This window comes from Panulirus ornatus, chromosome 11, assembly GCF_036320965.1.
Source record: "Panulirus ornatus isolate Po-2019 chromosome 11, ASM3632096v1, whole genome shotgun sequence".
Classification (NCBI taxonomy): domain Eukaryota; kingdom Metazoa; phylum Arthropoda; class Malacostraca; order Decapoda; family Palinuridae; genus Panulirus; species Panulirus ornatus.
Genome location: NC_092234.1, coordinates 61,822,211 through 61,845,114, shown reverse-complemented (window position 1 = coordinate 61,845,114; position 22,904 = coordinate 61,822,211). Strand labels below are relative to the sequence as shown.

Here is a 22,904-nt window from a genome sequence, read left to right as displayed (position 1 = left end):
TCTCTCTCTCTCTCTCTCTCTCTCTCTCTCTCTCTCTCTCTCTCTCTCTCTCTCTCAGGCACAAGTTCGCTCTCACGCGCCTCTGTGAAGCCTTAATTTTCACCGTCGCATATTTCCCTTTCCCCAAACGCCGCGTGAACATCTAAACTTATAGAACCAGCTTTAATTATTTTCCAAGGGAAGAGACAGATTGTTTAATTGGTACCCAAGCACATAGGCTGCTGAGAGAAAACACCGCGGACATCCGTAATATAGGGATCGAATCCTGGTCGAGGCATCCAGTTCACAGTCCAGCCAGCTCTACATCCTCCCGTCGGGTCTGGTCGATAGAATGGGTACTGGCAAAGGCGCGCGTATGTGTGTGTGTGTGTGTGTGTGTGTGTGTGTGTGTGTGTGTGTGTGTGTACTTATATAACAGTAAAGACAAAGTATATATTCACAAGGTTATGAAGACGGGGCAACGTGTGTGTAAAACTCTCTCCCGTAAAACACAAACAGGTATAGTGATTCACGACCAATGTAGAAAGCTAGCAGCAATATCGTGCAAGAGGACTGTATTGTTGTACTTAACATACTTTATAAAGTACAAGTTTATCATCTGTCATCCATATCACATCTTCCGTCTCGTCACCAAGCACTCGTTCTCAACACACAAGTCAACCATGTGTGACTAAACCTTAGTGTTGCGTGTCCTCCCTCACCACTACAGGGACTCTAGTGAGGAGCCTGTCGAACTCTGGATAGTGTTTAACCCAATGTGATGTGAGTAACCCTGGAATTAAACCTCTGGAGGATGTGTAGACCTTGAGGAAGATCTCCTCATGATATGAAGTCACAGCACTTTACAATAGATATTTAGACAGTACACAATTCTTTCTAAATCTCACTTGTTTTGTAATAAGTTCTAAAGTATTACAGTACAAGCCTGCAATTACTTAACCATGATGGGGCGTAACCTTCGCTCATATCCTCACATACAGAAGATCGCAAAATCTGCTTTTCCAGAAGCTATGGATAGTGATTACGTGTCCTTGTTATTTGTCTTGTGAGCAGCTGTTCTAACACAGCGTGAGGTTGTACGTTTTCTACCTCTCTCTTAGCCGAAATGAAATAGAATATTTCCACTTCATCAGCTCTTGAGCTAAACCTCTCCACAATCTTTCATTTTGTTCACCGTCTTTTGGTCCCGTCTCTCTAATCTAAAGGTATCATTTCGGTCTCTGCTCTTGTGTGCCACCTCCCAGTGTTCCATCGTGGACCCGCGGCACGCGTCTGGCTGCAGCTTCCTATACTTTATATATGGACACCACCAGGCACCTGAGGAATCACTGTTGTGATTCCTCCTTCTTTCTTCGTGCAGCAAAGTTGCAGAACTCTCGTCTTTTGTTTTCCCTCATCCTACCTTTTCATTCATATAAAAAACGAGTCTGCAAATAGCTTAAAAAATGTTCAGCCCAGTCTTCGCTGCATTATTTTTTTCTAATCTGAATTATCTTATCCTTCATCTGATATGACAGTGATTAGGGCATACTCTACATTTGACATATTGGCTACGGAAAAAAAAGAAAAATGTACATAAACATATGATTAAACTACCAGAGTTGTTCTCATGTGTAAGTTTAAAAGTCATTCGCTTATGGCGACGTTTACCTTGTCTCCATCAGTGATATTCTGGGCAAATCTCTCAAGAGAAAAGTGTGTCACTAAGTTATTCATTATCCTGAGGCCAATGACTTCTTTGCACACTGTTACGAAGGTTTTACGAATAAGCAGAAACAAGGTTACCCACATGACCTGCCACTTTACTGACTACTTCTGTAAAGTCTTGAATGATCGGAAATTCGTTCTTGAGAAATTCTACAATTACCTAAAGTCATTAGTTAACATCAGTTATCAGGGTTGATTACTGTACAAGTGATCTTGCTGGGATGGTTACTGCATAAAAGTCAAGCTTTATCTTCAGAAATGAGCAACCATAACCTATTTTCATTTACCGTATTGATGTATGAGGGAAAATCAATTTCTGGCAAATATTTACAGTAAAAAAAAAGAAGTCAGTTTTCTAGAAGGCAAATTCATATATCAGGAAGGGAGTCGATTTTATTCATTTCCATACCCCAGGCTGCAGGACGTAAATTAATATTCCTACGTGTATAATTTTCGGTGAAAGTCATTTGTTATGATTTGATATCAATTTCTATTTTCTCTAAATATAACAAAAAGAAACAATGATAATAAAACTGAACCCCTGTTTACAGGCGTCATTACGTCAGATGGGAAGAGTAACACTAAGCAAATACTGCTTCCATTCCTGCCTCTCCTAACATCAAATATTTGCGTGTGTGGAGCATCAGCGGGTAACACGCTGGAGCCACATGGCTTTCCCTGGAAGATACTGACAGTTCCTGTCAACAACACGAGCTCATTTTCCTTACTGACGATGTGGCCGGCCATGGTACTGCCCCGAGCCCCGAGCACCTCCCTGCTTCTAGTACACAGTTGGACACAGTCTTTTAATTCGAGTTGGATACAAACAACATGTCTGGAAATCTCAGATGTCTCATATATTTCATGGATAACCAGGACTCTTACATGATACTGAAGCTTCCTTCGCTGGACGAGAATGCGTGTTGATGACATTAAACTTCTGAGGATTAAACATCGACCAATGACTTGAAGTGAAAATTACGCAACCTGAATGTCCAGCAGATAACATGGAGAATGATGTCTCGCATTCGTGACCCTCTGATAATGCAGGCGAGTCCCTCCATGTCCCACTGGCTGGTGTCCCCACACCTGAACAATTGCACTGCTATATAGAATGGTGTCCACATCCCACTATCTCCTGCGTGTATGATCTATTAACGAGAATATGACTATTGAAAAGTATATCGTCTTTCACTCACGCTCGGACCATATTCAAATGATGGAACTCCGTATAATGAATCCAGAATGCAAGTGTTCTATTTTCCTTATGGCGAATAGAGTAAAATGCTTGCTGGACAACCCAGGTCAAACGATGGGAACAATAGAGGTCTTAGTGAGGGCGATAGAGCTGCAGAGCGGACCTAAGCATGAAAACCTGTTAGTCACACTAATCCATCACATTCCAGACCTTCCTCAGATGAAGGAGCTGTAAGAAATGTATCCTTGGCCACTACTCAGACTAAAATATCATCACTTTCCACCCCTGTGTAGATCACTGTGTTATGATCTTATGAATTCAACCTTCTCTCAACAGTGATTAAACATCGGAAGTTAAGTCGCATAACAATGACTGCCTTACTGTCTTTTATCCATGATTTTCATAAGTACTGTCTTCTGTATAGATCATGTAAAAATGTTAACACAACTAGAGTAACAGGGAGCACCAGTGCCCAGTGTTCTTAACGTAATTTGGAGGATCTTCTAAAGACAAAATACTTACAATATTGCCAACGTATTTCAAGTACTTTTTCTTGTTCAAACGAGATATGTGGAAATCCGGAGGTCCTTATAAACGTTTAGTGTCTCAAGGGCCAGGTAGATTGTACTGCTTGTCTCTACCACACTGGTTTGTGGATATAAACTTGTTGACCAAAAAGGTGTTAGATTACGGTAGAGCCTCCCATCCCCGGAGTTACACACACTGCTATGTTTCCCTTAGCTCCAGGCACACCCTTGTCTACCAAGGTTCATTTTTAGCCTCTTACACCTCGTCTGTATGTATAGCCTCCCATCTCCCAGCTACACATACCATCCTCACTCTCCGAGCTACAAGTGCAGTCTCTTCTCTCCCAGCTACACATACGGTCTTCACTCCTCAAGCTACAAGTACAGCCTCCTGTCTCCAGGTACAAGCATAGGTTTCTCGCCATTAATATCAATTCAAGTCCCCCTCCACTTACCTAATGTATGATCACAACCATCAATGTGCCAACTACAGGCACAGCTGTCTCTTCTTAAGCTATATCCAAAGCTTCTCTCCTACATCTATAACCGGAGCTTTCTCTTCTACACCTACAATCACAGCCGTCTCTCCTCCAGCCACTACGACGGTCTTCCCTCCCCACTAATATGATTATCTTCCGCTCTCACCTCACTCACAAACACAGTTTCCCTCTTCCCCAGCTATACAGTCACAGCTGTCCCTCTTCCCCAGCTATATGGTCACAGCTGTCCCTCTTCCCCAGCTATATGGTCACAGCTGTCCCTATTCCCCAGCTGTATGGTCACAGCTGCCCTCTTTTCCAGTTACAGGCACAGTTGCCATCTTCCCTAACTAAAGACTCATCTCCCATCTTCCCTGATTAGCTATAGACACAGGTTCCTCTTCCCCAGCTATAGACAGAGACACTTCCCCACCCCCTCTCCTGCCCTTCCTTCCTTCCTCACTACCTACAAGCGCAGTTCTCCCTCACTAGCTGCAGGCGCAACTCTCTCTCCCCATTAACAAGACATCACTCCTCTCCCCCAGCTATGAATGCTGCCTCCCCACATATAACCTTAACTCTCCCTGCTTCCCAAACCATAAACACAGCTATCTTTCTCCTCTTGCTACAAATACAATCTTAGCTACGAGCGGAGCTAAGTCTCACACAGACTACAGCTACAGCTCTCCCTCCTCAGCATATGTAGGTACAGCCCTCCCTCTCTGATATATGTAGGTACAGCCCTCCCTCCCAAACATATGTAGGTACAGCCCTCCCCCCTGATAAATGTAGGTACAGCCCTCCCCCAACATCCGCAGGTTCATCCCTCCCCCAACATCTGCAGGTTCAGCCCTCCCCCAACATCTGCAGGTTCAGCTTTTCCCCTCTAATATATGTAGGTACAGCCCTCCCTCCCCAACATATGTAGGTACAGCCCTCCTTCCCTAACATATGTAGGTACGGCCCTCCCTCCCCAACATATGAAGGTACAGCACTCCCTCTCCAACATATGTACATAGAACCTTCCCTCCCTTATAGACCAGATATTGCCAGCCCTCCCTAGCAGACTAAGCCACCATTCCGCACAGAATACAGCCGTAGCTCTTCCATTACCATAGCCCTCCCTTCATCACATATCAAAGACAGCTATATGTACACCAAAGACAACAGACACAACCTTCCCTTCACTACACACCACAAACACAACCATCCCTCCTCCACAAATACTCCCCTCCTTCAGCCATAGAATACAGGCACAATCCTCACACTGCCACAGACTGCAGGGACAACCCTCCCACCGCCACAGACCCCCACGCCGCCCACCCCACCCCAGTCGCTGTCAAGCTAAGAGAGTTGCTGGCCGGACAGCTGGCGGTGGGGGGTTGTGAGGGTGGTTGGGTGGCGAGGGGTGGCTGGGATAATGGGCCTCCATAACTAACTTTCGGGTTGATTACTGCCTTGGGAATTATACCTAAAGCCAGAGCCTTAATTAAGACTAATTCATTAAAATCTGACTGTCTCCAATTGGCAGTGGCGGTGTCTTGGGTAAATCATGGCTAATTTGGCTAAGTGGGTGTGCTAATTCACTTAACAAATACCGCGAATGTGACAGAGAGAGAAAGACACTGATGACTTATACTTAAGGTAAATATCTACCAGGTAGGTGCATTCAGACGACAAATCATTAGAAACTCCTCAGACAGCGATGATAGATGAAGTATTTTGGAACTTTGGACACAAGGAATATTGCAATTAAATCCTTTCACGGCTGCATATTCCTGTGGATTTACAATTGTACTTACGGAAATATTACCTTTGTGTAACGCCCAACGTAACCCCGGCAACATTACTTCAAGTTGTCTATATCCGGATTGCAGAGATGATGACTGAAATTTTTACTCTTAAGTCAAATTCCTCGAAACATATTCCTGTGATTTACGAGAAATATTCAGATATATTTCCTAACCACATCTTCCCCTCCCAACCTCCAATCATTTTTTTATTCAATTCTTTTTTTTTATATTTTTCACAAGTTACTTCCCATCTTCTAGATCCGGAGGGATCATTATATGAGTTCACAAGCTTCTTTTCCCCTACTTGTCAAATGGCAGAGACGCCTTGATAGCTCTACACCCATACAGACATTTTTCTTTGTATTTCGTTACTGTATTCTGAAAAAGCTTTTTTTTCCCCCGTCCATTTGCTTCCCTTTTTCTGTTCCCGCTGGTCAATTTGTGAGTGCAATTCCCCCGTAACCAGTTCAGTTGGAGAGGTGTGGTAGGTGACAAAATGTAAAAAAAATCTTTTTTTTAGTTTTAATCTACAAATACTTATTTTGTTGTTGTTGTTGGCCTCAGATTTAGAGGTATTTTAAAGGAATATCTGAGGACGAAGGTCAAACAACCCCAGAACCCATGACTGACCAGTCTTATGGACGCCAACTATCCACGGTACAACCATCCACGGTCCATACAACGTACATTTCCTCCGCCCACTGGTCCTTCAAACCAAACGTTTTCGTCCTTCCACTGGCCCTATAACCAACTCGCCTCCAGGGTTAATGTTGCCTCTCTCTCTCTCTCTCTCTCTCTCTCTCTCTCTCTCTCTCTCTCTCTCTCTCTCTCTCTCTCTCTCTCTCTCTCTCTCGCCTGTGACATATATGTATCCTCTGACTGCCGATCGTAAGTACGGACACTCCAGTCAGGTCTTCCAGATTTACGAAAACCCTTTTTTTTTTCTCTCTTCCTCGCTGCACATATGTCAACAATCGTGCATCCCATTCGCGTGAGAAATTCAGAAAGGATAATCTGTTACGTTTCCTCCAAATTATTGTATAATTCCTTTAAATGCTTGATTTCTCCAAACGACTGTATGGTTCCTTTGAATGCTTGATTAATTCCTCGAAATAGTAGTTCTTTTTTTAGGGTTATTTGTGAGCACAACTCTTGTGATCAGCTGACTTTAGATGTTGTATTTGGTGTCAACAGGCAGATGAACCATTGTGGTTTTGATTCTACAATAAGAATACCTGAACTTGTGATGATATATTTTGAAAATGTAACTCTCTTCTCCAGTTATCTTACTGTAATGTAATTTCTCATGGCTCAATTTGTGAGCTCAACTCCTCTGTCACCAGTCGATCCTAGAAGTTGTACTTGTTGTCAGAAGGTGGAGAAATACCAGTAGTTTTGCGTCATTATATATAATTCATCTTGTTATCCAAGTCTGACATCTTGTGAGGGATTCTATGAGGTCAGAGGTCAAACAGCCCAATATTCATACCTGTGAGTTGTAGATGACCGTCTTGTGAGCACTGAGCCTCCGCATCATCTTGACCTAGAAATTTCTACTTGATATCAAATGATAGATGAGACGCATATAGTTTTCAGTCTTGATGAATATCGGGTAAACACTTTGACAAATTATTTCTTCACAGTCCGAATGATTTCGCCAGTAAGGAACAAGTGATCCCTGGGTATGGATTACTTGCTGCCAACCGTTGAAATCACCGAGAAAAAAGGTCATCAGAAAAGACCTGGGTCTCAAAATGAAATTCTTTTCCTTACTGTCATTATCATTACTAGCAGCCCGGCCTCGCCCTCCCATCCCAGTGGCTAAACCTCCATTTGCACTCTGGTCCTTAAAACCATCTTCTCATTCTTCCGTATTAACCAGTGGCTTCATCTTTACAGTCACAAGATAGGTTCCACAACCTTGTACTTGGGGTTCCCAAGCTTCCATACATTTGTTAGCGGTTCGAATCCCGCTGTTAAGGAGGGGATATTGGATTTCATGAAAGTGCGCGGTTATTGCATTGTATTCGCGTTCATATACCTCCACTTGTGACAGGTAGTTCGGTGAAACTGTTAGTTACTGGTTAATGTGAGCCTGATGGGCTATGACCCACGGATACTCAATTGCTCACGGACGTGGGACAGAGGGTATTACATGACTAGTAATCGAATAGTCATTTCTTTATCATTGGGTCCCCAACTAAAATTCTAATGGTAGAGGTTCAAGTTCTATTGTCAAGGAGGCATTGTGTTCTGTAAAACTGCGCTCTCAATGAAATGTGTTCGAATATATATACGACTATAGTGCATATGAAGGCGCGCTTTCGTAGAACACCCGTCTAGACCCCGTTGCTCATACCTTCACCAAATTGCATTAGAAAGTAAGATATCCTCTAGTAACTTAGTTCCAAAGAATTCCATGTAAAGATTACTTAATGCAGGTGAAAGAGCGTTACCCATTGCCATACCAAATTTCTGAACATAATATTCTCCATTAAAATGGAAAACACGGTCTTCTTTACATAATTTTATCAATTCAGTAAATGCAGACTTTAAAACAGGTAGATCAATATTATCCAGGACCGGTTAAATATTCTAAGAGGAAATCAACTTGCGGGTGAGGAGGCCTGGCAAGTCAGTCAGCTGTTGTTTCCTGATGACACAGCACTGGTGGCACACACTGACCCCTCACCTGGACTGCTCGGTGATTCTTAATTTCCAAGATGGTTCAGTGATTTGGGCGGCCCACTGACTTCTGCTTGGTAGCAAAATCTCTCTCTCTCTCTCTCTCTCTCTCTCTCTCTCTCTCTCTCTCTCTCTCTCTCTCTCTCTCTCTCTCTCTCTCTCTCTCTCTCTCTCTCTCTCTCTCTCTCTTTCTCTCTCTCTCAATCATCATCATCCAAGGCATCCCTCTTTATCACCGTCCATGGACGAGTCCCTCACTCCCTCTAACTTTCAACCTTCATTCTCCTCTGCCTATGTTCCCTTTCCGTTCCTCTCTATTCCCTCTCAGTTTCCCTTTCATTCTCCTCCGTTCCCCTTCCCGGCTGCTGCTGATGCTCTCTGTGGCCGCCACCCTGCCCACAAAACACAGCCCAGGCCCCACACTCGGACACTTCCCACGACCCTCGCGTGTTAACCTCCCGCCAGTATTACCGCGGCCTGCGCCCTGCCATCACCAGGCCCAGCGCTACTGCGCAACTCCACTCCCGCCCCCTCCAGTCACATGATCCTACTGACCGGCTTACTTTTTAACATTTCTTCTCAGCCAAGGCAGTGCACCGTCAACCTCCTTCGCAGTTTGCCCACTCGCTAAATTCTCATGGACCTGACTCACCCGAACTTAATGACTTCTCCTGGGCTAGGAGAGTTCTGAGCCACCGTCCCGTGACTCTTGTTGGTTTAAGAGGGTCTTGGAAATACGTTCCGTGCCTCTCATAAGGTTAGGAGAGATCTGTTCCATGACTCTAATGAGAAGAGTCTTGAACTCCCGTCCCGTGACTTTCATAAGGTTAGGAGATATCTGAACCACCGTCCCGTGACTCTAATGGATGAGAAGAGTCTTGAACTACCGTCCCGTGACTCTCATAAGGTTAGGAGAGGTCTGAACCACCGTCCCGTGACTCTCATAAGGTGAGGGAAAAAGAATACTTCCTACTTATTCCCTGCATGTCGTACAAGGCGACGAAGAGTGGCAAGAGCTTGTGGCTAGAAATCCTCCCTTTCTACATTAGTATCCAAAAGAAGGAACAAAAGTGAGGGATTTTCCCCCCTAAGGCTCTGTCATCTGTCCTTGACGCTACGGTCATGTGGGAAATAGCGAGAATGTGTGAAATATATATATATATATATATATATATATATATATATATATATATATATATATATATATATATATATATATGTATATATATATATATATATATATATATATATATATATATATATATATATATATATATATATATATATATATATATATATATATATATATATATATATATATATATATTAGTGTAAGGTGGGAGCAGACTTTCTCTAATGTAAACAGAATTGAATACGACAGCTTAATCTTCCTTTTCATGTTCTCTAATTTTCTCCGTATCATTCTCCCATTAGGTTGGTGCTCAAACACAAGTTGTCCAAAAATATCTATTTTATTTCAAGCAAGCTTTCGCTTTAACAGGAGCATCATCAGGACCATCATGACCACGGCCATATAATTCTTTGATAGCTTGCCAATAGGACGTAGACCTAATGCCACTTTAGTATAGGTGGAACACGTCACTGACCCGCCACAAGTGACCGAGTCCGCCATTTCAGGACAGGAGGAACGTGTCACTGACCCACTCGGTGCTGGGTTATGAAGGTCAGGGAGAATCAAACGAGCCTGACCTGATCTCAATCCGGACAATAACGGTTTCGCGTGACCCAACTTTGTGTATTTAGTGATGGACTGTCTATATTCCGACCTCGTTTAATATTGTTCTTCTGTGTTTCCTCAACTGTAAGTTTTTCTATATTTATGTTTCCATATTTTGGATTTAGTTTGCAGCTCATACTACCCGTCATGATATTGTTACTTTGTATTGCTTTTAGTGTTTTCCCTTACTGTTTATGTGCTATGTACTGCGGGTTTTTCCGAGTGCGTTTCTTATATACATTTTGTTTGCGTTTTACATTTCATATCCAAATTTTGTGATTTTTTTTCTTTTCTGTAGATCCAGATGATGCATATGTGAAGGTGGATAGTTTGATTAAGATAATACGGATAATTTTGGACAACTGGTGTTTAAGCACCCAACCTAATGGTGCAATAATACTGAGGGAATTAGAGAACATAGGAAAGAAGATTGATAACTCTGAATATGCTGTTGTGTTCAGTTTATTGTAGATTAGAGAAAACCTACTCCCAGCTTACACTTATATATATATATATATATATATATATATATATATATATATATATATATATATATATATATATATATAGTGTGTGTGTGTGTGTGTGTGTGTGTGTGTGTGTAAGAGCAGGGATCTTTAGTATTAGGAACAAAATTACTTGATGAAACGTTTTCCATAATTCATCATACAAATAATATTCCGCAGGAGCAAAACAAACGAGCACGCAATAAATGTATCATTGAGAATCCTTCTGGAATAAAGATGTTTACGTACCGAGCACATCTATCGTTCACATAACATAAAACATACATAAGCTTGCGCCGGCGAGAACCGTAAATCCTAAGGAAATATTACGGAGGTAAGGGAGTGGACAGCGGGAGCGTCATAATTGGGTTACATTGGCCTCGTATACTGGTGAGAATTTACTCTATTGCTGCCACAACCGCGCCAGAATATTTTTCCTGTGAAATATTAGCAAAGTTCTCTCGCACGACGCAATACCAGGCAAGGACTCTCTCCTCTTTAACTGTCTATTACTGGTAATGTGTAAGTGGACTCTGTCTTGGAATCATAGATTATAAGTGCGCTCATCACACTTTATACATCTTATAAATGTTTTCCTCATAAAGTGAGAATTTGTAGTACAATGCGACGCGGGAGAAAGCAAAGTGAGCATGATATGGTGGCTATGTGCGCCGTATCCTACTGTAGTAGGTTGTAGACAATAGATTAAAGTGATGTCTGGAACCATCTTACATCCACTGTGTCGGTAGGTTGTAGACAGAAGCCGCCCACCGAAGCACAACTTGTATGACTTAGGATGTTGGAGTGATTCCTGGAACCATCTTACACATCTTACATATCTTACACGTTATACATCTTACATATCTTACACATATCACACGTTACATATCTTTACATATCTTACACGTTACACATCTTACATATCTTACACGTTATACATCTTACATATCTTACACATATCACACGTTACATATCTTTACATATCTTACACGTTACACATCTTACATATCTTACACATCTTGCATATCTTACACGTTATACATCTGACACATCTTACACGTTATACATCTGACACATCTTACAAATTACACATCTTACACCTTACACATCTTACATATCTTACTCGTTACACATCTTATCCCCTCCGTGTCAAGACTGCTGATCTTAATGTATGTTTTATTGAATGTGAGAGCTAGGCTAGCTGGGCGAGTGCTAACGTCCTTCTACATGTTTCCCACACCTCTCCTGTTCTATTTTGTTTCCTGTCTTAACATTTTCTCTTGTTCCTCTTTTCACACTGTGAATCGATAGATGTTGAAAATGACTGAGGTTGGGGAGATATGCCGAATCAAGAAGTAGAGAATTTACTTACTGCCTTCACACTCTTTCGCGCCCACTCTTTTGTTTTTTACGGTATTTCATCTGACCTCATCAACAAGGGGAGAGTTGATGGAGGAGGTAATTCAGTAACTCCTTACGCTCGTTACGTGTTTTGTTGGGCCCGGCATCATGTGGGGCCTGTCCGTGACTGGAGCCCTCGACATGAAAAAATAATGGTGGTCAATGCTGGACCTGGCCCCAGCACACGCTCCCGGCTCCTCCCTCCGCCACCACTATAACCACTACCAGTACGCACTACTTCACGACTACAGCCACAACCACTGCCTCCTAGACCACCACTACAGCCACAACCACTGTCTGGTAGACCACCATTATAACCACAACCACTGCCTCCCGTACCATCACTACAACCACAACCACTGCCTCCTACACCACAACTACAGCTACAACCACTGCCTCCTAGATCACCACAACCACTGTCTCGTAGACCAACACTACAACCACAACTACTGCCTCCCGTACCACCACTACAACCACAACTACTGCCTCCCATACCACCAGTACAACCACAACCACTGCGTACTGCACCACCACTACAGCCACAACCACTGCGTACTGCACCACCACTACAACCACAACCACTGCGTACTGCACCACCACTACAACCACAACCACTGCGTACTGCACCACCACTACAGCCACAACCACTGCGTACTGCACCACCACTACAACCACAACCACTGCGTACTGCACCACCACTACAACCACAACCACTGCGTACTGCACCACCACTACAACCACAACCACTGCGTACTGCACCACCACTACAACCACAACCACTGCGTACTGCACCATCGCTTCACCCACAACCACTGCGTCCTGCATATTGGTTGCACTCCGTTGGTTTTTCTCCCAAAGTTCAAATTCCTTTCAGTAAAAAAAAGTCAAACCTGCTAAAGCAGACCTTTGCTTGGGATGAACATACCAAAGTGTATATTCTCTGCGTTTTACTACCCATGCACTTGAAGCCAATATTGACAGTGACCAACATACGATCTTCTTCACCTGACTTTTCGTTCACAAGTTCTGCAGACGTTAGCCACAAAGTCCTAATCACATAGGCTGACGCTTGTACCTCGTCCCTCCTGATATCACACGTCACAGTCAGGTTCCTCCTGATATCACACGTCACAGTCAGGTTCCTCCTGATATCACACGTCACAGTCAGGTTCCTCCTGATATCACACGTCACAGTCAAGTTCCTCCTGATATCACACGTCACAGTCAGGTTCCTCCTGATATCACACGTCACAGTCAGGTCCCTCCTGATATCACACGTCACAGTCAGGTTCCTCCTGATATCACACGTCACAGTCAGGTTCCTCCTGATATCACACGTCACAGTCAAGTTCCTCCTGATATCACGTGTCACAGTCAGGTTCCTCCTGATATCACACGTCACAGTCAGGTTCCTCCTGATATCACACGTCACAGTCAAGTTCCTCCTGATATCACACGTCACAGTCAGGTTCCTCCTGATATCACACGTCACAGTCAGGTTCCTCCTGATATCACACGTCACAGTCAGGTTCCTCCTGATATCACACGTCACAGTCAGGTTCCTCCTGATATCACACGTCACAGTCAAGTTCCTCCTGATATCACACGTCACAGTCAAGTTCCTCCTGATATCACACGTCACAGTCAGGTCCCTCCTGATATCACACGTCACAGTCAGGTTCCTCCTGATATCACACGTCACAGTCAGGTTCCTCCTGATATCACACGTCACAGTCAGGTTCCTCCTGATATCACACGTCACAGTCAAGTTCCTCCTGATATCACACGTCACAGTCAGGTTCCTCCTGATATCACACGTCACAGTCAGGTTCCTCCTGATATCACACGTCACAGTCAGGTTCCCCTTGATATCACACGTCATAATCTGGGTCATTATGACACTTTCATAACTTCATTACTTTACATTTTCTAGGATTACATTTCGTTAGCCTTATGTTCAACCACTGTTCTATTTTGTCTATTGTCTTTGCAACACAGTGCATTTCCTGTTGCTACGCACTACTCTGGCATCATCAGCAAACATATGTGTGTGCGGGTCACTGTCAGATGCCAAGTTATTTACATAACTGGGAAATAGTAGGATTCCTAACAATGAACTCTGAGCGGCGTCATTTGGTACATCTACCTAGCAAGATGAGGTGTCCCTAACTTGGATCTCTCTCTCTCTCTCTCTCTCTCTCTCTCTCTCTCTCTCTCTCTCTCTCTCTCTCTCTCTCTCTCTCTCTCTCTCTCTCTCTCTCTCTCTCTCTCTCTCTACGCAGTTATCCGTCTACTTGAATAGTCCTTTATTCGAACCACTTTGAAAGTCTACCTTCACCACCAGTTTACCATGCGGGATAGAATCAAATGCCACTTTTAAGGGGTCAGTCAAAGGATTCACCTTCCACTCATCCTTCCGTAGTACTCCCGAGTGATGTTTGCTCTCACGTGCGAGCCCAACAGGTCCGTCATGCATCACCGTGAGTGTATGTTGTCCCTCATTTTTGTCTCCTAGACGGAGAATCACCCTTGCTGACCACGTTCGTCAATGACAGAGGCGTGTAGGTCGGGGCTTGGCCTTCTTGCTATCTCACATTAGCTCACCTCCATCCTGACCAGACACTATCCTCTGCGAGCGAGATCTCAACCAACGTCTCCAGCTGCCTGTCCAGGTTCTGGTCGACAGTCCTTGAGTCTAAATCACGAGGTGCCATTTGGTCCATGATCACCAGCTCCCTAATAGGTCTCCCAACTTCCAGAAATTTTACTCAATACTTTCCAGTATGTCTGGCCTCTCCGCCCCCACCCCGACAGCCATGGGAATTTCAAGTCACCGAAGGTCAAATCATGATGAAACTTTTTAGTCAACTTTTCAAATATGTCCTCATCTGTGTCAATAACTTTTCCTTTCTATTTCTCAGATCTAATCATCGTGTCCTTCACCGGGTAATAAGCCCTCGCAGATTTATGAATAGCTCAAGGTGGTCCTTTGATTCAACGGTTACAGTTCGTTCGTCCATCTCTCGCTTCTCCTTGTACTTCTCGACAGCTGCCTGACTTCTGCGTCTCTTACATTGCTTGCATAACGCATCGTTGTATTCCCTACCGTGATCTCAATTCAAACATCTCATCAACTCCTTTCCTTTTATGTTTTGTCTCCTCTCCATCTACTTCTCTTCCCCCCCACCCCACCTTACCATTCCTTCGTTATTGAGAGCAGAGACTCTGTTATAACGTCGCTTATATGTCAAATTCTGACCGTCAACCTCCGACTCTGTCCCCAGTGCTGTAGGTGTTCAGTCCTTTGTCGTTTCCTTCCTATGATTTCTGTTGGATGGAGTTATATTGTTGCAGTCGTCGCTTTTACTTTCAATATGCACTCCATTTCCAGCACGAGGCGATCGCTTTAACCAGCTGAAGTTTCAGAGACGATGTTTCCAGTTGCACGGCTGCAGTACGAGAAGAATGGACTTAGCTTTGATGTTATGTTCGTATCTCTAACTCTGGTAAACTCTGTGACGCTGGGAGGAAAAGTTCCCTTCTACACATTCCAAAAACTTGACTATCTTTATCTTTAAACTCTCGAACAGAAACGAGTTTGTCCACTGCATTTTCTTACAGCGGAAGACCCAAGCACAAGACTGTACCCATCACTGTCTGATGGTTCAACTTGTTCTAGCTCATGTGACGTTCTTGGGGGATTTACATATTAACAAGACTGTAAGACAGACTTTAACACTATATTCGCCATAATGTTCTGTGTGAAAGGTCTGTTGCTCGGAATTACAGTCTGGAATATGATAACTTTTCCTGTCAGGCGAGTTAGACTAATCCTCTCGTGCGTGATTACCATTTGTGTGTGATGTGGAGAGAGTTTTACACTAGTGTTGCCTCGTCTCAATCTTGAATATCTCGTGTCCTTTACTCCTATGTATGTCTTCACACACACACACACACACACACACACACACACACACACACACAACAGCCTAAGTGCCCATTGATCAAGCAGTCCCGAGGGGACGATGAACACCTGGGTTGGATGTAGGCCGACTGCCGTGCCAACGTCTTGATCCAAGCATGCTACCTCTGTCTCCTTTCCCATCTTGGGCTACATTCACATTCAGACACCCAAGCGTGAAGGGCCTGGGTGGTGAGTCAGTTGCTGTTTGCGAATGGCATTTCTCTGGTGGCAGATTTGTGAGAAAAACTCTGAAGGTTGGTAACAGAGTTTGGAGGATTATTTGAAAGATGGAAGTTGAGAGTCATTGAGAATAAGAGTAACTTAATGAGGTATAGCAGGTTGATAAAGGGGGGACGAGGCAGGATAGGATGAGTGTGAGTTTGAAGATGTGAGAACCTGAAGGCAGATGAGTGCTTTACGCACCTGAAAGTGGATATGTCACCTGATGGTACCATGGAAGCTGAAGTGAGTCACAGAGTGAAAGGTAGGAGGCAAAACGTCTGGGTGCGTGTAGAAGTCTGTCAGGGTATGTGTGAAGGTACAGTAAACCTGACGGTATTGTGTGGACGAGAGTCTTAGGCCCTAAAGTTAAAAGAATGCCTGTAGTGTGAGGAGGGCTGATCGTGTATGGAATGACAATGTTAGAGTCGAGGTGAGGTAGTTAGCAAAGTCTGGCTGAGAGTGCTGGCCACGGTGTGCTGAAATGGCTTGTAATTATGGAGAGGATGAGGGAGGAAAGACTTACAAACAGGGCTTACATGGCGGAAGTTGAGGGAGTAAGGGGGAGATGTAGACTGAGAAAGAGATGGAAGGCTAGAGTTAACGAGGCTTTAAGGTGCTGGGGCCTGACATTCAGGAGGGTGAGAAACGTGCATGGAATAAACAAATCGAAGTGATGTGGTGTACAGGGGGTGACGTGCTGTCAAAAGGCTGAACCACGGTATCAGAATTGGTCTGGGTAAACCTCCATATTGTCTATGGGGCTTGGCTATGGATGGTGGGCTCTGGTCTTGCTGTACTATACACGACAGATGGATAGTAGATGTGAGAAAATGAGGCCGTTGTTTTTGTTTGTTCCTGGCGCTACCTCGCTAAAACGGGAAGCAGCAAAGTAGTATGGATGAAATTGTTATTTATATGAATATCATTATCATAATCACTATCATTACTATAATCATGCACGTTGATAGGAGTTCATGTCTTGTCTCAGGTGATTTTGAGTTTGTCTTTATCGAAAAATAAATTTTTGGAGACATAGAACCTCTGACACTTTTCTTTCCACGTAAAAACGCAAAATTTCCCGAGTAATCGTTTAGGGTTGTCGGTCATCAGGTGGGATGACACCATCACCGTTACCAATAAGCGTGTTATCGCCGCCTCGGGAGATGAGATCTCACAGCCCAGGTCACACGGCCTCCAATAAGCCATCAGAGGGGAAATGACCCGCAGTATTGGTCAATAACAGTGTCACGGCTTCCGATATCTTCCTGTTAACAGAACACTAACTTTTAATGTAAGAATCCGTTCGCGGGGCTCGAGGTCTCAAGTCACTCGCGTGATCTGACGAGCGGAACTGACTCGGAAACTAAGTTGATGCCATTTCATACATGCGTAACGCGTTTACTGTGTGGTGATGTATGCTTTGATTACTTCCCATTGGAATTAATTCCCAGGTGATCAGTCTGTGTCGCTGGGCAAGACATCCAATCCGCCACGTTTCCTCCCGTGCTGCGCCCTTGTTCAGTACTCTCTCTCTCTCTCTCTCTCTCTCTCTCTCTCTCTCTCTCTCTCTCTCTCTCTCTCTCTCTCTCTCTCTCTCTCTCTCTCTCTCTCTCTCTCTCTCTCTCTCTCTCTCTCTTCCTAGGTTTTGATATTGATGTGAAATTTGATTAGGATTGATCTGCTCTGGCCGTCACAGTGGCTTTGAAGATTGTGCTTCTCCCTTGTTTTCACTTTTTTGTTAATACTGTAATTTTTTTTTTAACTGATTCTGTTGTTTTCATATTATTTGTTTTTCGTTTTTCACTGACTTTTGTTTTTTGAATCAGGTTTTTACTTTCACTTTTCTCTTCTTTGGATTTTGACTGATTTACGCTAATTTTCAACTTTGATTTTATTTTCATTTTCATTTACTCTTCAACTTCGTAAATCAGAATGTAAGTGAACCTGACCTTAGATCTGACCTCACCTGTGACCTTGATTTAACTTTGACGTCATCTGGGGTCATCTTAACACCAAGCTTTGGGGCTCTGATCCCTGAGACCTGGCCCAGGACTCCTGATCCACTGACCTTAACCCCGACCCTTTTGTTTTCCTTATTGCCGTCTCTTGATCCCTGAACTCACAGCCTCTTAATCCTTCATCCTGATCTCTGATCCTAACCTCCTACCTCTCACCTCATCATCCCTATCCTGGCTTCAGCTTTGACTCAAGTCCCTAACTCTTATACCGCGTCCCTGATCTTGACTCTTGCCTTGTGGCACTGATTCTCTCCACTAACCCTGGACCTGATATTTACCCCAACCCACTCCCCCTGATTCTTGACCCTTATTGTCCATAATGTTGGTGGTGTTAACTCCACACAACACGCAAGCACGTGCACGTGCACACCCATAACACGTAAGTTTGTACATGTGCATATAGTAGGCAGGTATATGCCCGTGTATAGGCAGGTTAGTACAAGTGTACAAAATGTGTGTTAATGAGAGGAGACGACATGATGATAGATGCTGACTACCAGCAAAAAATGGAATCAAACACAAGAAAGCAGTGTTGATGAAGAGAAAATGAATCAGTAGCAAGGAATGCATTCCAAAAGGCATTATCCTCTTATGTAAAAAAAGGGGGAAACAGATTCAAAAAATCTCCCGATGGACATATGCATCAGTCAGTCTATAGCACAAAAATAAGAGGAAATTTAAGTTACCGAGATATCAAGCCAGTATGATAACGCACACAGTCACCAGAACGTGATAAACCCAATTGTTCCTTCTCTTGAAGAGACAAAGACAGACATAACAAAACCAGTCATGTTCCTGATTAGACGCAGCCTAGATTAGAGCAGTGTGGCTGACTTCACATCTAATGACTCGTGCAATACCAATACACAGAGGAGGGCATGAGCTTCTGCAGAAACGATATAGATCTAAGAAGTTTGAGATCTCATGTAGCAAAAGACTACACGAGTGGTTCATGATTAGGCAGGGAAGCACCTGACTGACATCGATATAAAGGAAAACCAACCTGGATCTCTGTATGGTAGAATATAAAAATTCTGTTGCTATCTCATCATTACAATATCGATGAAACCCAAAATGCAATAGGAGGGTAACGGATGCAGGCTTCACGTTTGGCATTTAGAGATAGTACGGAAAATAAACATAAACAATAAATCAGGACGATGGATTAAGAAGTTTATGAAAATAAAAGAAAACCCGTGTTTGTGGAAATCGAACCCGTGCGTGATGTGATGGAAGACGTTTTGCAGATGACACCAGGGGATCAGCAGACTGTGAGAAAATGCAAATAGGTTCAGATATGAAATATGAATACGCAGAAGACAACTGAATGAAATTCAGTCAATGAAAAAGCTGAAGGAAGAAGCCATGGCGTGATCAGTAGGTCAATAATGACACTTCACGAGGGTCACAACAAAAGAAATGGAGAGAGAGAGAGAGAGAGAGAGAGAGAGAGAGAGAGAGAGAGAGAGAGAGAGAGAGAGAGAGAGAGAGAGAGAGATGATAAAGACCCATGACTAATCATTGAAATCATGGGATTCGGAGTTTAGACGAAGAAAAAGAAAATGCATTATTGTTTCAAGAAATGATCGGTATGATAATGACAACTTACACGACGAGAGATAAGAAGCTGACGATGAGAACGGCCAATGTTTAAATTAGTAGAAACAGATGAAATATATAGGTAATAATTCTGTGGAATATATCGAAAAAGACACCGACTGGGAATATCAGATACTCCAGCTAGAAATGGGCGGAGGGTCTTCAGTATTTTGTCCAGCGAAATAAAGACTTGCCACGAGTCAGTACTGCAGCCTCGACACGACTGGACAAATGGCCAAAAACTGTTTCAGTTGAACCCACGGGAGAAGTCTCTGCGGTGTGTGTAACAGCAGAGGACAACTGCACTGGCAGACAAGCAGGCTACGCAGTGAGCAAGTACGGGCTAAATCCTTCCTCATGGATATATCTCGTCACAGATACTCGCAAGCTGGTAGATTCTCTCTCTCTCTCTCTCTCTCTCTCTCTCTCTCTCTCTCTCTCTCTCTCTCTCTCTCTCTCTCTCTCTCTCTCTCTCTCTCTCTCTCTCTCACCAAGTTATCCCAGTAACTCACCCAAATGGTGAGCCCAGACGGCAGCTAGGGCGAGCCAGCTGGCTAGCCTCCACATGGCGGTCATCTCAGCTGGTGAAGCTCAGGTCGACGCTCATTCATGGTCGTAGGACAAACAAAATGTTGGTAGCGTCGGATGCAGCTCATGATTCACTATCTTCTGTCAAGGGCTCAGGAGACGATGGTTCATATTCCACAGACACTGTAGACTGTCTCCAGACACAACTAGACAGTCTATATACACAGCTCCTTCTAGAGTTCTATATCTCCTATATTCACGTTTTTAGAAGACTTGTCTGAGGTTTTCCTTCCTCCAAAATATCTTTTCAGTAAGGGATGTACATTGGGCAAGGTGAGTTTATTTATGGTGACACCCATAGAAGTGTCATTCATAAGGAATAGACTGAACTGAACAGCTTAGTGATCCAGTACTTAGCTGAGCGGGAGTCACGCACTTAGAGTATAGCCTAACTGGAGGAAGGCGCTTGAGTAAACCCCGCAGAGTAGGTGTTCTACAGTCCCTCCACCTATGGCAGTCTACGGCGGTACTCTTTCAGAATAGTCCGTCAGGATCTTCCATTGAGAGAGTCCTCCACAGGACCCAGCGGATGGTCGTGATCTGTAGGACCGCCAAGCTGGAGGAACCCTACAGGAGATGTTCTCTACAGGAGCGGTAACACAGGAGAACCCGCCTGAAGCAGGAGCTACTACAGTAGGGCGCTGGAGGCTGTGGTGCGTGTGGTAGTCGTGTTGGGACGGGAAGGTCCAGAGCTCAGCCTCGCTCACCCGAGGCCGCCACCCGACTGACGGCCACCCACTGCCTCTCACTCACCCCACTAGCCTCTCTGGGGGGCGTCCTCCCCCAGGAGAAGGAGGGATGGGGCGTAAGGGAGAGGGAAGTACTTAGCTCAAGAGGCATTACTTTCTTTTACTTTGCTCCTGAAAGGTTTCGTCCAACTAATGTGTAGGAGGAAGTACTCCTGTGTGGGAAGGTGCCATGGCAAACACTACAGGTGCAGTGTGGCCTCAGTCAACATAGTAGATACAGAGTTAACCCTTCGTGTTAAGTATACTAAGTAAGTAAGTACCTTCAGGAGAATAGTATAACAAGAATAAGCTCGCGTATCACTACACATAACTAAGAATCTCAAAATTTCCCGTCATATATAACGAAATTCTTTGAAATGTTGACTGACACTAATATACATCTCAAGACTTGAAGAACATCAACTAAATCAACGAAGATTAACATGGATGTAAAGAAACTATGATACAAGGAATGAGAAGTAACATTGTCTTGAGAGTGTTTAGTATTTTCTCTTTTTTTTTTTCTACTTCGCTTAGACGTTTGAGACATAAAACAGCAGAATTTTGTTGAGGTTGCAAAACAAAGCACAAAAGTCAATTAGGACGACGGTTGAAGAAAAGACTTGCAGTACAACTATTATGTAACTCCGGCACAGGGCGAGAGGGGTTAGGCGGGTTCCAGGGCCCACTTGACCGTCATCATGCGACTGGAAGTCACCTTACCTCCATAGCTACAGCTCATAGACCTGGCTTTTTATCCATCCATTTCTGCAACATTCTAAGTCTTAGATCGAAGCTTCCTTCTAATGAGTACCATCTGTTTTCCCCTTACCTGGTCTTTTTCTTCCCTTTGAAATAAGACTGTCCAAAACTGCTTCTCTGCACTGTCAGGTTTCCAGCCATAATTTCTATCATCGTTTCCGCTCCAAGGATAACGTTTGTGACCACTGTAGTACAAAACCACTTACTGCTTGTCTCGTGGATCCCCAGTCTCCTAACTTTGAAGCCATCCGGCTCAAGATCTCTCTGCCTTCTATCACCTTGCTTTTGTGTTTCGTTTATCCCCCCCCCCATCCCCCACAACAACACAATTCCTTCAACTATGTACAAGTCTTCGACTAATTTAGACTTTTTGCCACGAAGCTCTGCTCTCCTTTCCTCCTCGTGCTAAGATCCTCTATGCTGGGGATTTCAATATGCACAAGAATTGGTTAGGCTCTAACCGAGACGATCCTGGTGGAGCCAAAGCCTTTTTCTTTTTCCCCTCTTAACGATCTGGAGCAATTAATAAAACACCCTACCCGAGTTCCCGACCTCCACGACCCTTCTTCCAACACTCTTGACACTTTCTTTTTTTTTTTTTTTATCTCTGAACCCTCCTAATACAAACACCATTTCTTTCCCCTTGGGTCCCCTCTCACCATCTGGACCACGATCTTATTCTGTTAATTCCACTTGATCACGCCAATCCTCTATCGCCTCCTTGAAACGCCAACTTTGGCACTTTGGGAGAGGTTAAAGGGTATCCCTACACAGCTTTTTCACTGACTTCCACCCTGGGATGCGTACTGCTTGTCTGGTCGAGATGCCTCGCATTGTGCTGACCGCAGAGCAAAGGTTATATTGGCTGAGATTGAGGCCTACATCCAAGTCTCCAAATCTTTTTCTCCTCAATCGTGGTTTGATCGCTCCTGCCTGTTCCAACAAGAACGGCGCGTACTGGATCATGAAACTCTTCCTTTCCTCTGAAC

The 22,904-nt window shown here is 43.9% G+C and overlaps 1 protein-coding gene across 1 annotated transcript in view; it reads right to left on the bottom strand.

The window, feature by feature from the left end:
* LOC139751599 (uncharacterized) overlaps positions 1 to 21,145 on the bottom strand; it is a 74,854-nt gene extending 53,709 nt beyond the window's left edge. Inside the window, exon 1 of the mRNA XM_071667200.1 lies at positions 20,350 to 21,145. Within this exon, the coding sequence (XP_071523301.1) occupies positions 20,350 to 20,413 (64 nt within the window). The 5' untranslated portion in view covers positions 20,414 to 21,145. The remainder of the gene's footprint in view (positions 1 to 20,349) is intronic.
* Between the last annotated feature and the right edge of the window lie 1,759 nt (positions 21,146 to 22,904).